This window comes from Musa acuminata, chromosome BXJ2-6, assembly GCF_036884655.1.
Source record: "Musa acuminata AAA Group cultivar baxijiao chromosome BXJ2-6, Cavendish_Baxijiao_AAA, whole genome shotgun sequence".
In the NCBI taxonomy this organism is placed as follows: Eukaryota; Viridiplantae; Streptophyta; class Magnoliopsida; order Zingiberales; family Musaceae; genus Musa; species Musa acuminata.
This window is the reverse complement of record NC_088343.1, coordinates 1,101,852-1,112,763: the sequence shown is the minus strand read 5'-3', so window position 1 is coordinate 1,112,763 and position 10,912 is coordinate 1,101,852. Positions and strand designations below refer to the sequence as shown.

Here is a 10,912-nt window from a genome sequence, read left to right as displayed (position 1 = left end):
TTCTTTCGATATGAATGAAATAAATGAAATATCAAATATTATACTTAAACTTATGTTTCGCATTTATTCTTAATATGCTACTAAATGCTCTTAATTGATATACTTTTAAATACTCTTTACTTTATTGATATGTTCCTAAATATTCTTTATTTCATTGATATACTCCTAAATTCTATTTATTCTATTATTAAGAATGAATCAATAGAAATATCAAATATGACTCTATTTTTTAGATAATGATTTGTATCTTGATATTGAATAACTTATATATTACCCTTTGCTATTATGCTTCTAATGAAATGATATCTTTTGTAACTAATGAAATGACATCTATGATACTTATATTCATACTTTTACCTTGAAATTAAGGTCATATGATGTATCATCTCTTTCTCATGGATATCTTAGTTACTTGTTGAGCTTTGTAGCTCACCATGTTGTTATATAAATTTATATTTTTTATTTATTTTTTTCTTTCTTTTGTATCTTTTTTTATCATCTCTTCTTTTCTTTTCTTTTATTTACTTTATTTATTATTTTATTATTTATTTATTTTTTCTTCTATAATTGCTTTGGTTTAGTCAACACAAAGATGACATAGTGGCAAGCATACATCAAGGAAACATGTGTCATCAATGGAACAAGCATAAGTGATACAATCATTATGTTAGCTAGTAACACATGTCCTCTACCTTGTTTCTCTTTTTTTAACTTAATATAAATTATTTCATAAATCATATTTAAATTATAAGATTCATAATTAGGTCTCTAACCTAGCACTTCTAATGTAAAATTATTTAATACAAAAAATTATTAAATAAATTCTCATTAAATTAATCAAATAAAAATTATAGATATCATAAATAATTCAAAAATAAAGAATATTATACTCTCTCCCCTTAAAAGAAAATTTAGTTTTCTAAATTATCATATCTTAATAAATGAAAATATGGGGTAAGCTTTCTTTGTCTCCTCTTCTACCTCTCAAATAGTTTCATCAACAGAATAGTATTTCTAAATCACTTTAACAAAAGGAATAATCATATTTCTTAGAATCTTTTTTTCTTTATTTGAGTGCACTCTTTTATAAGATAAGTCTTTCGATCATAATTAACTCATACTTAAAAATATGAGAGGGATTAGATATATATTTTATGAGCATTGATACATAGAATAATGCATCATAAATATGATAAAATGATGGTGGCAAGGTAATCCTATAAGTAACAAAACTAATCCTTTTAATGACCTCAAAATGTATAATAAATCTATCTTAACTTTTCTTTCTTTTCAAATCATACCATACCCTTACAAGAAAATACAAAATCTCTTTAAACTCAATATCTTTTCTTTTATTATCAGCATATTTCTTTTGATGACTCTGAGTAGGCTTTAATTTTTTTTTAGAACTTCAATTTTATTGATAATCTCTTATACTTTGTTTGGTGCAAATAACTTTCTATTGCCAATATCTTCCCAATATATAGGCATTCTGTATTTTCTCCCTTATAAAACTTGGTAAGGAGCTATCTAAATGCTTAAAGTAAATTCAATAAGAGAAAATTCTTTATCTCAATCTCCTTTCCAATCAATAACATAAGCTCTAAGCAAATCCTCAAGTATTTGAATTATTTTTTTAATTAATCATAAATAGTATGAAAGATTTATGGAGGGATTCTATCAAATTGTAAGTCCTCTCACTAAACTAACCCTAAAGAATGTAAAATTTGGATGGGGTGAAGAATTATAAATGAAGTTTTCTAAAGTTAAAAAGAAGATTGACCAATGCACTATCATCACTATTCTTAGTGATAATGATGGATTTTTAGTTTATATAAATGCTTGAAGAAAAAGTGTTGGTTGTGTTTTGATATAAGATAGAAAAATGATTGCTTATGGTTATAGACAATTGAAAAGTTATGAATAGAATTATCCAAATTATGATTTAGAATTAGTAATAATTATCTTTACTCTAAAGATTTGGACACGTTACTTGTATAGATGAATATTTGAAATATATATATCGATAGTTTAAAGTATATCTTTACTCGGAAAAAATTGAATATAAAATAACAAAAATAAATAAAACATTCAAAGGATTATGATTGCACTATTAATTATAAAATAACTACGTAAAGCTAATGTTATAACAATAACTGGAGATTTGTTATAACATTTAGATATTCGTGAAGTTTTTCTGGCTTCTTTCGTGTCCTGTTTTCTGATTTATCTTTCTAGACCGAAAAATATCAAATTTAAGATAGGCGCGCGCTGCTGCCAAGAGCCGCAAATATGGAAGTACCAACTCAGTCGTTTTACGTGGTCGAGAATCACAATTTTTAGAACCATGGATGGGTATGCGACCATTAATTGCACTTTAATAGAATGATAAATAGCGTTACCTCCCCCATAAATGTTGCATGAATCGTTGAACTCCAGCTGTGAGGAATTCTTCTATACTAATGATTTTGTCCCGGTATCCAATTTGTTGGACAGTTCGGACAACATCGTCCAACAAGTATGTGCCCCTCGTGAAACAGTCATTAGGGATGTCGACCACGGTGGCACGCGCTTGTGACGTTAGTGTGCAAGGTGTAGTTTATTCTGGCAAGGGCGAAAGTCTCAATCAAATTTGATTGTTGTGATAGCAAAAATAGATCGAAGGCCAATGAAAAAAAAATTGTTTTCGCAGTTTAGCAAGATTGACACTTTGTGGATCCTTGGCTTGCAGAACCTAATAGTTAAGGAATTGATTTAATTTACTTCCATTTAATTGACTAAGATCTGATATACTTGCTTTTAATTGTTGTGGAGAGAATGTGTCTGTACAGGCTAAAGACGTCTTTCTAGTTTTGCTACAAATAGTTATACACGTGCTAAAAAGAGGCCGACGCTACCGTCGGCGGCTGTTACATTTCTTCGGTCCCATTTACTTATTAGAGATCGAAGGGAAACCTTAGATCAAAATTGACCTGGAGACCTTCGGTGGAATACCGCTTTTCACATCAGCCTTTAGTTGTACGGGGTTTGATGCGAGAAAAGGAAATGTCATCGCTAACCGTTCAGGGGACGGAACATCCACGGCGGCAATAAGCCATTACTGGTCCGTACCTGATGTTGCCCGTATACAGCCGCCATACCTTGATAAGGCCTGCATCAACAAAGGACAAGAGCTTCTTAATCCAACTCAAGAATTTATATTGCATAATTTATCATCAAGCATAATCTACATTTGTGAGTCGCAGAGTTAAAACTTCAAACTAATCATCTAGCCAGAAACTTATATTATTTGTTAGATTAATTTTTTTTTTCATTAGTATAAGCACGACAACAGCATGACTGCGTTTGCAGCATATACCCTTTCCCCGATAATTTTATTTATTTTAACATTGGGCGTTCATACGTAGGATTGATAGCCTATGAAAGATAGACCTACCTACCATCCACTATGACTATTGTTCACAACTTTGTTGTGTAGTGAAAAATACCCGATGTTGAAGGTAGGGTCAGCTTCCGCCATTAACGAGGGCGGTGATGCCGAGCTTCTTTGTGCATGATCCCAGTGAGCTTGCTGGTTGACAACTTTAGCCTTCTGCTTCTCCACGATCTGCTCACATCACGGCAAATCCGATGAAACCGAGCAGCAGAAACTGCGCCCACGTTAGCAACAGACAGTTACATACCTGCTCCTCTAAATTCTTGTTTTGCTCCTGCAGTGCCTTCTCCTGTTCATGAAAAGAATGACTAATATCATGGAACCTAAAAAACATGGCAGATTTCTGCAAGGCAGCTCTCCACCAAGCAATTTCTCATACAAGGAAATTCTTTCATATCAACTCTTTTACCTTGCTTTGAAGCTCGGCAATGGAGTCAAACATGACTTGATTCTGCACCATGAACAGATTCAATCAGCTTTGACGACATCGTTCCTAGATCATATTCCTTATATGCTTCGTAGATCTTCTTTAATTGACGTCTAGAGAAAGAATATTATGAGGTTTTTACCTTTCTTGACCTAACATGCTTTAGGGAAATCTCCAGTTGATGCTCTAGTTGTTGGAGTTCTCTAATATTCAAGGACTCCAGTTGTTCTCCCATCAGATGCCTAAAGTCATCATCGGTGCATCACATGGTATGCAACTTTTAGATTGTAATCAACTTGTAGGACGAGAACTGATCTTGACACTAATTATAAAAGATTACCTTTGACTTCTACTTAAAGCCTCCAACTTAGCTTTGAGTTTGCGGTATTCTTGACACCAATTGCCCTGTTCAGTGTCCAAAATACAAATCAGTGGACTGCGTGCGTGTTGTATAGTGTCAAGACATGAGCTCCACAAAAATAGAACTCGAAACAATTCCTACTATTTGTAGAGGATGTATATCGTTTCTTAGCTGCTAACGCAGCATTCCATGTCCAACTTATCATCTTGCATAAACCGAAGACCACCATATATATACCAAAGATAATGCAGCTTTATGAAATGAAAAACTTATAAAATATGACACAATTTGGAGACTGAAACATTATATGGATACCATGTGTCGTTGACATACTAAAGTTGGGTCATTAAGGTTTGCTGTTGCTGTACTAATTTTCATTTAATGAGATCAAAAGAATTGGCATGGAAAACTGGGACTGCTTCAGTAAAATCTAGATTCCTTCAGGAGAATGGCTTGACACAAGCAGCCAAAATGCAATAAAAATCAATGTAGAATAATCAAATTTCAAAGAAGAAAACTTATAGAAATGAAACTAGGAAAACAACATACTGTTCCTGAAGGGAAATCTTTATGCACAATGTTCTTTCATCTTTAGGTGGAAGATAGAGAGATACTAAGAGGATGAAGTAGATATTAAGCTGATGAATGCAAAATATAAGTTCAAAAGAACCTTTCCCTAGCTTCACAAAGCTCGACCTCTTGTTTAGGACTCTCATCAATAGATTTCTTAGACTCCCATCAATTATAGAATAAGCCTATCTTGATTATTTTTTCAGGCTTAGCCAAGATTAAGGTGGTGGTTTATCAAGCTCAGTTGGATTACTTCCACGAGTATGTTATCAACGAAGCCAAAATACAGTACTTTTATAGTTTGAAGAAATCTGAAAGCAAATTTCAAAAGGGATTTCAAAAAAAATATCTCATTAGTTTCATTCACTTAATTAGATCAGCAGAGCATATCGATTATGAACAGGAAAACCTGAGTCACACAGGTGTGTAGAGTTACCTAACCTCAATTGCCTCTTCAAAGAGACCGATTGTCAGAAAATGCTACAGACGCAAAATGTTTGAACTTACTACAACAAGTTATAAATGGACGATTATAGTTATGAATTATGGTCATATGTTGCATTTCTGCTAAAAAAATATTTATATGATCATTTTGATGAAGTTGACCCTCAATCACAACACAATTAGAGAAGGCAGTAGCTTTACTTTTTTCAGCATAACACAGTGGCTATGGGCATTATTTCTTCCTTTTGCTTTTCGTTTATAAAAGTCAGCACGCACCTCAACATGTTACCATCCACACTAAACATGCATGGGGAAAGAAACTTCTTAGCCTGCAACTCCTGCCAAGGGTCTTTCTAGAAATTTCCATTAATTGAAGTTGTTGCACGATGATTAGATGATTAGAGGAGGTAGACAAACGATCCCCTCCGAGATATCACACTCCATTTTATCCTTATTTTACTATGTATTGCCATCCCCCGTATACACATGTAGCCCACAGAGTCATTTGCTCCAAGATGTAAACGGGGGGTCACTAATATAAATTTTTTTTGTCATACTACAGTACAGCATTAAACCAATACATCCATGGTACAAAATAAGTCCAAAAATGAGATTTAACTTGCGTGTAGGGTTTTAATAAGTGTGAATAAACAATAATATATGGTGTACAATTTAGAAGTACTGTATAATGAGTAAAACAAACAAGCAAGATTTCACTAACCTGAGAATCCAGATCTGATGAGATGAATGCCTTTTCTGCGTACCAGTAATTCTCGTATCGTCCAAGAATCTTTTCCATACTGCAAAAAAGTTAATTACTTATAAAATCATTATTTTTATTTGTAGCTCAAGCAAGTAAATGAAGTCAAATATACGTCCGAAACTTTTCAAGGTACAAAATACAAATGATCATCCTTCCATACTGCAGTACTTTGCATATCTTTCACTTTACTGAAGGCGATAATAAGTCCCTAATAAAGACAATATTAAGGTATAACATATTGCAGAAAAATCACATATGACGAAGTCCCCTAATAGCTTGATGCGTTGCTTTTTTGTCACTGGATCGGCATATCTGACAGCAAATTTTGTGGAACTGTACCTGTGTTGTACGCTACAATAAAACCTTCGTATAACATGAAGCATATTGCAGGAATTATTGCTCTTCAAAAGATACCACAACGACAATTTAAGCTTGATCAGACATTTGGTGGCATCTTCTTTACTAACATAGTGAATTTTGTTAAAGTAACTCACAAAATACATGTATTTTTCTAACATGTAATACAACTGTCTGTGAAGGTTCTGTTGAGGTCTACTTTCACTGTACTTTAGTATTTGCATTTCATGCTTTCGAACCCTAATCACAAACCCACAATTAGTAAACATAAATTTGGAGTGAATAAAAGAAGCCTAGTTAACACAGATTAGAATTTTTAATTGATAGACTAAGGACAGTTGGAAGTGTCAAAAAAAATAGGATGATTATACAAAAATTCAATAATTTTATCAATTGTTGAAAATAGTTGAAGTCTTCCATAACTTATTGGCCTGATTGTTGGAAATATTCATGTGAGATAAAGAGAGATGGACTAAGAGGATATTCTTATAGCACTAAGGATTAAAAGAATCTGATTACATATGCTAAGTTTGACTTATAACCTAGTTCTGATATATGTAAACTTGACTAGTCTGATTGACTCGTCAATATTCATTTTTAGACATAGTATGAGATGAGAGAAAAAATTTGATCCAAATGAGTCAAAACTAAAAAAAAAAAATTGAGTCAATCAAGCTACAGTTTGATTGAATGATTATAAGTCATACAGTAAACGGATAGACTATGATGAGTGAATCATTACTTAACATTAAAAGAAATAGTCTAAGTTTAAATCGAAAGGAATAAACGAAAGGTCTCATATGACTAAGAATTGAAAAAATTGAATTGGTATGTAATTTCGTACCGTATCAAAGTTTCGATGTTGCTCAATACAATACGAAACTATATATCGCCTCGTGTATATATATATATATATATATATTTCGTTCCGTCTGGTAACGAAGAATTTGTATACCGGTAAATTGACGGATCGATTGGTACAACCCGTACTAAGTAGTATTATTCAGAATTGCATACCCGCATAGTTAAACTGTGATCCATAATCTAGTAACTTGAGTTTTTGGACTGAATTTATATCTAGCATGATATGTTAACACTTACAAAAGATAACAATATTTAATTTCTGATTTTGTATTGTTTTAATGGTACCTTATATAATAAGATAAAAATGAAGACCGACCATGAGAAGAGTAAGAACTAACTCATTCACCAAGAAATAAATTAAATTAAATTAAATTGAAGCCAGCATAGCATATCCAGACCTTCAACCCAGTGATTTTCAATTTAAGAGAGTCCACAACAATTATAGAACCTATTCCGAAAATTCGAACCTAAATGACTGAATCGAACTGTTGACTTCCCTCAGTTAACTTACAAGTTTCACATCAGTAACACTTCTTACATCCGATATTAAAGACATTGACACCAAAATCACTATCGATCATGGGTAAACATTGCAACAGGACCTTAAGCTCCTGAAGAATCTGAGTCTCCAACAAACTCTTATCGACAACATGATGTTAGAGTTTGGCCAACATAGTCTGAATAGATGTAATACCCAGTTGACGCTCACTTGGTTCTGCGTGCAGGACTGTGTCGCTTAACGGTGGCTCCTAACACCAGTCACAAGGCTGAGACAGGCATGTTTAAATCTAAGTTCATAACCAAATCTATTAATTCTGTTTTAACTTCATCGAAGCTTCTGTTTTTTCTGCCCCCATATCATTTCATGTGACGTATCGCTGCAAACAGCAATGAATTACAAAAAAATCAAAAAATCTTATCTATGATGATGGGAAGAGACCACTCAGTTTGCATCACCTGCTTGATCGCTAAAATCATCAAACTTCTTCCTCAAATCCCAAAAGGGAAACTTCATAATTTCTGTTCCTAAGAGCTTATAATCTCACCCGACTGATGATCCTCTTTGGCAAATTTGCAACATAGACGATTCATGTTTGTGTGCAAACTTCTAATAATCAAAAGTTCTGCTATCGATGAAGTTTGCATCACCATGATATGATGGGAAAGCAGAGACTACTAGTTAGACTACAGATCGGATTGGTGCTGAAAAGTACCCATTTCTCTCGGAGAAGATTTACAACAGTACTGACGATCAACATGATCGAAGCTAAATATGATGCTGAGTTGATGATCCATGGTTGAAGCCGTTGCAAACTAAGTTAGCGAGAAATCGAATAGCGTAAGACAGATCTGATGGCATCAGATAGGAGCCTGTAATTAAAGCAAATACCTAAATGTTTTTGACACCAAGGTTATGCTGAAGAAAAAAGAAAGGAAGGAAAAGCATACCAATATGCATTCAGAGGTTTAATCTTGGCAATGGGTGAATGGTAGAAGAACAAGAGGCTTTGATAATTGATGTAAGGAAGAAAGAAGAAAGCAAATGAAATAAAGGGCACCTTGAAGAGAAGTTAAACGAGAGTGAACCCTACAAAAATTAACATGAGCATCTCACGTATAGATCTTGCCTTTGGACATTCGTACAAAAGTTGTACGAAGAACCCTAGTTTTGCTTTCAGCAGCACAAAGCGGAGAAGACGAGACAAACTCTACACAGTGAGAAAAGTGCATAGGCGATCAGATACAACAAAAAGGGAAATGAGCAAAAAGCTTAGAATAATGACAACGTTTCATGGTCGACGGTCTCACCTCAGAACATGAAAGATATGTGGAGAAGCCAAAGGCAAGAAAACCTTGGTTTCGCTCCAAACTTTTCATCTGATAGCTAAAATTAGTAATGGTTAAGAGCAAGTTTCTTCTTATAGTATCGAATATGCATTCCCGGGGTACGATCATGATGGCTCCCTTTAACACAACCCGATATATGGCAGCCGATTTTGGCTGAGAGATGAAACTTGTCGGCTGGGCGGATGCACTCCATCCCAAATCGGACAAGCTTGATTGCTGCCATCTGAAGCAAGAATCGATCCCACATACCCTTCCACCCGGCCTAAAAAGGCGGTCTCGACGCAAAAAAAACGTAATCTCCTGGTCGAGATGAAATCACACAAGGAAGCGGATGATACATACGACACTCGAGGCATCTGTGTCTTAGAATCGTTTCGCTTAACTTCATCAAAGAAAGCGGGACATGTTGATGAGTCAAAACCCATGCTCTCTACCATGATCATTCTCAGGAGAACGGTTTAGGGTTTGTTCTAAAGAATCCAGGACAAGAGACGGAAGAAGATGAGAGGAAGAGCGGGGCGGGGCGGACGCGCACCTGGAATCGGTGGAGTACTCGTAGAGCTTGCCCTTGGCGGAGAAGATGATGAGGGCGACCTCGGCGTCGCAGAGGACGGAGATCTCGTGGGCCTTCTTGAGCAGCCCGGATCGGCGCTTGGAGAATGTCACCTGCCGATTGATCTTGTTCTCGATCCGCTTCAGCTGCACTCGCCCCCTCCCCATCTCGATCGACCTCCTCGAACACTAACCAGCACACAGGCAGATGCAGCAGCGGTAGGTAGAGGAGGAAGGAGAGAGGAGAGGAGGAGGGGGAAGGAGCGAGGCCGTTGAGGTTGGGTGGAGAGGTAGGGGGGAGGGGCAAGGGCGGTTTTATAGAAACCAGAGAGGTATCAGGACGACCGCGCTGTCGAGCGGTGATTGGTGCCACGAGGGTCGTCGCGGGCCCACCGAGGGAGTTTGTGTGTGAATCGACACATAGTAACACCCGCCTATGATCGTACGGAACGAAACCAGCCTTCTTCATATAAATTAATTCCCTCCCCTTTTTCTTTCTCTTCGCTTTTTTTCTGTTAGACCGCAAATAAATAAATAAATAAATAAATAAATATTCTTTACTTAATATCTATTTAAAAATGAATCTTTAATCTTTAATCATATTATATACATACACTGATAAAGTCATATTTAATCTCATATTTGTTGGAGAGACAATGGCTCCTCTGGCTGACCCCGCGAGCCTCGTGAGGCTGGTCACACGTTAAACAGGAACTCTGGATGATGGGTACGGTGGATGCATGCATGCATGCATGTAATTGCAATATTGGGTGTCTATTTATTATTCCCTGTGCAATCAAGCAACACACTAAACCATTTACGATTTATTTGGTTTATTTGCTTATTGGTATTTATAACACGAAAAAGGAAAAATCGCGGTAGTGTAATTAAATAGTCACGCATAACATGGCGATACATTAAACTGGTCTCTTGAACTCTGTCTTGATGTTTATATCAGCTTGCGATGTTCAAATTTAATGTGCCATTCGATCAACTGATGGCACATTAGGATATTAATATATCAATTGAAAAAAAATAATATATCAAGAGCGATATGTATACCAATTTAGGATGATCAATATAGTTAGGAAGAAATTAGCTAATTTTGTAGTGGTATACAAGAAAGAAGATAATGGTTATCGCTCATAAGTAGTCTCGAGATGGCTTTTAAAAGAGCATCAACAAGTATATCAGCAACAAAGTATAGACTTGTCGTGATAAATAATTAATGTATCTTAATCTCTTTTGTGGATTATCGAATTCTACATTCACATAGGGAGGGGAATTTGT

At 35.2% G+C, this 10,912-nt stretch overlaps 1 protein-coding gene across 1 annotated transcript; it reads right to left on the bottom strand.

Moving 5' to 3' along the window:
- Window positions 1-2,830: 2,830 nt before the first annotated feature.
- Window positions 2,831-9,897, bottom strand: LOC135614116 (truncated transcription factor CAULIFLOWER A-like). The gene is made up of 8 exons (XM_065111142.1): window positions 9,606-9,897; window positions 5,960-6,038; window positions 4,204-4,268; window positions 4,006-4,105; window positions 3,846-3,887; window positions 3,684-3,725; window positions 3,489-3,607; window positions 2,831-3,151 (listed from the first exon to the last, which is right to left on the bottom strand). Exons 1-8 carry the CDS (start codon window positions 9,788-9,790, stop codon window positions 3,055-3,057), a joined length of 729 nt encoding a protein of 242 aa, XP_064967214.1. The 5' UTR covers window positions 9,791-9,897; the 3' UTR covers window positions 2,831-3,054.
- Window positions 9,898-10,912: the final 1,015 nt, after the last annotated feature.

Coding starts and splice junctions, on each gene's coding strand:
- LOC135614116 (XM_065111142.1), bottom strand. CDS start 9,790: ATGGGGAGGGGGCGAGTGCAGCTGAAGCGGATCGAGAACAAGATCAAT. Junction 6,039..9,605: donor GAGTACTCCACCGATTCCAG/GTGCGCGTCCGC, acceptor ACTTTTTTGCAG/TATGGAAAAGATTCTTGGAC. Junction 3,152..3,488: donor GACCCTACCTTCAACATCGG/GTATTTTTCACT, acceptor TTGTTGATGCAG/GCCTTATCAAGGTATGGCGG.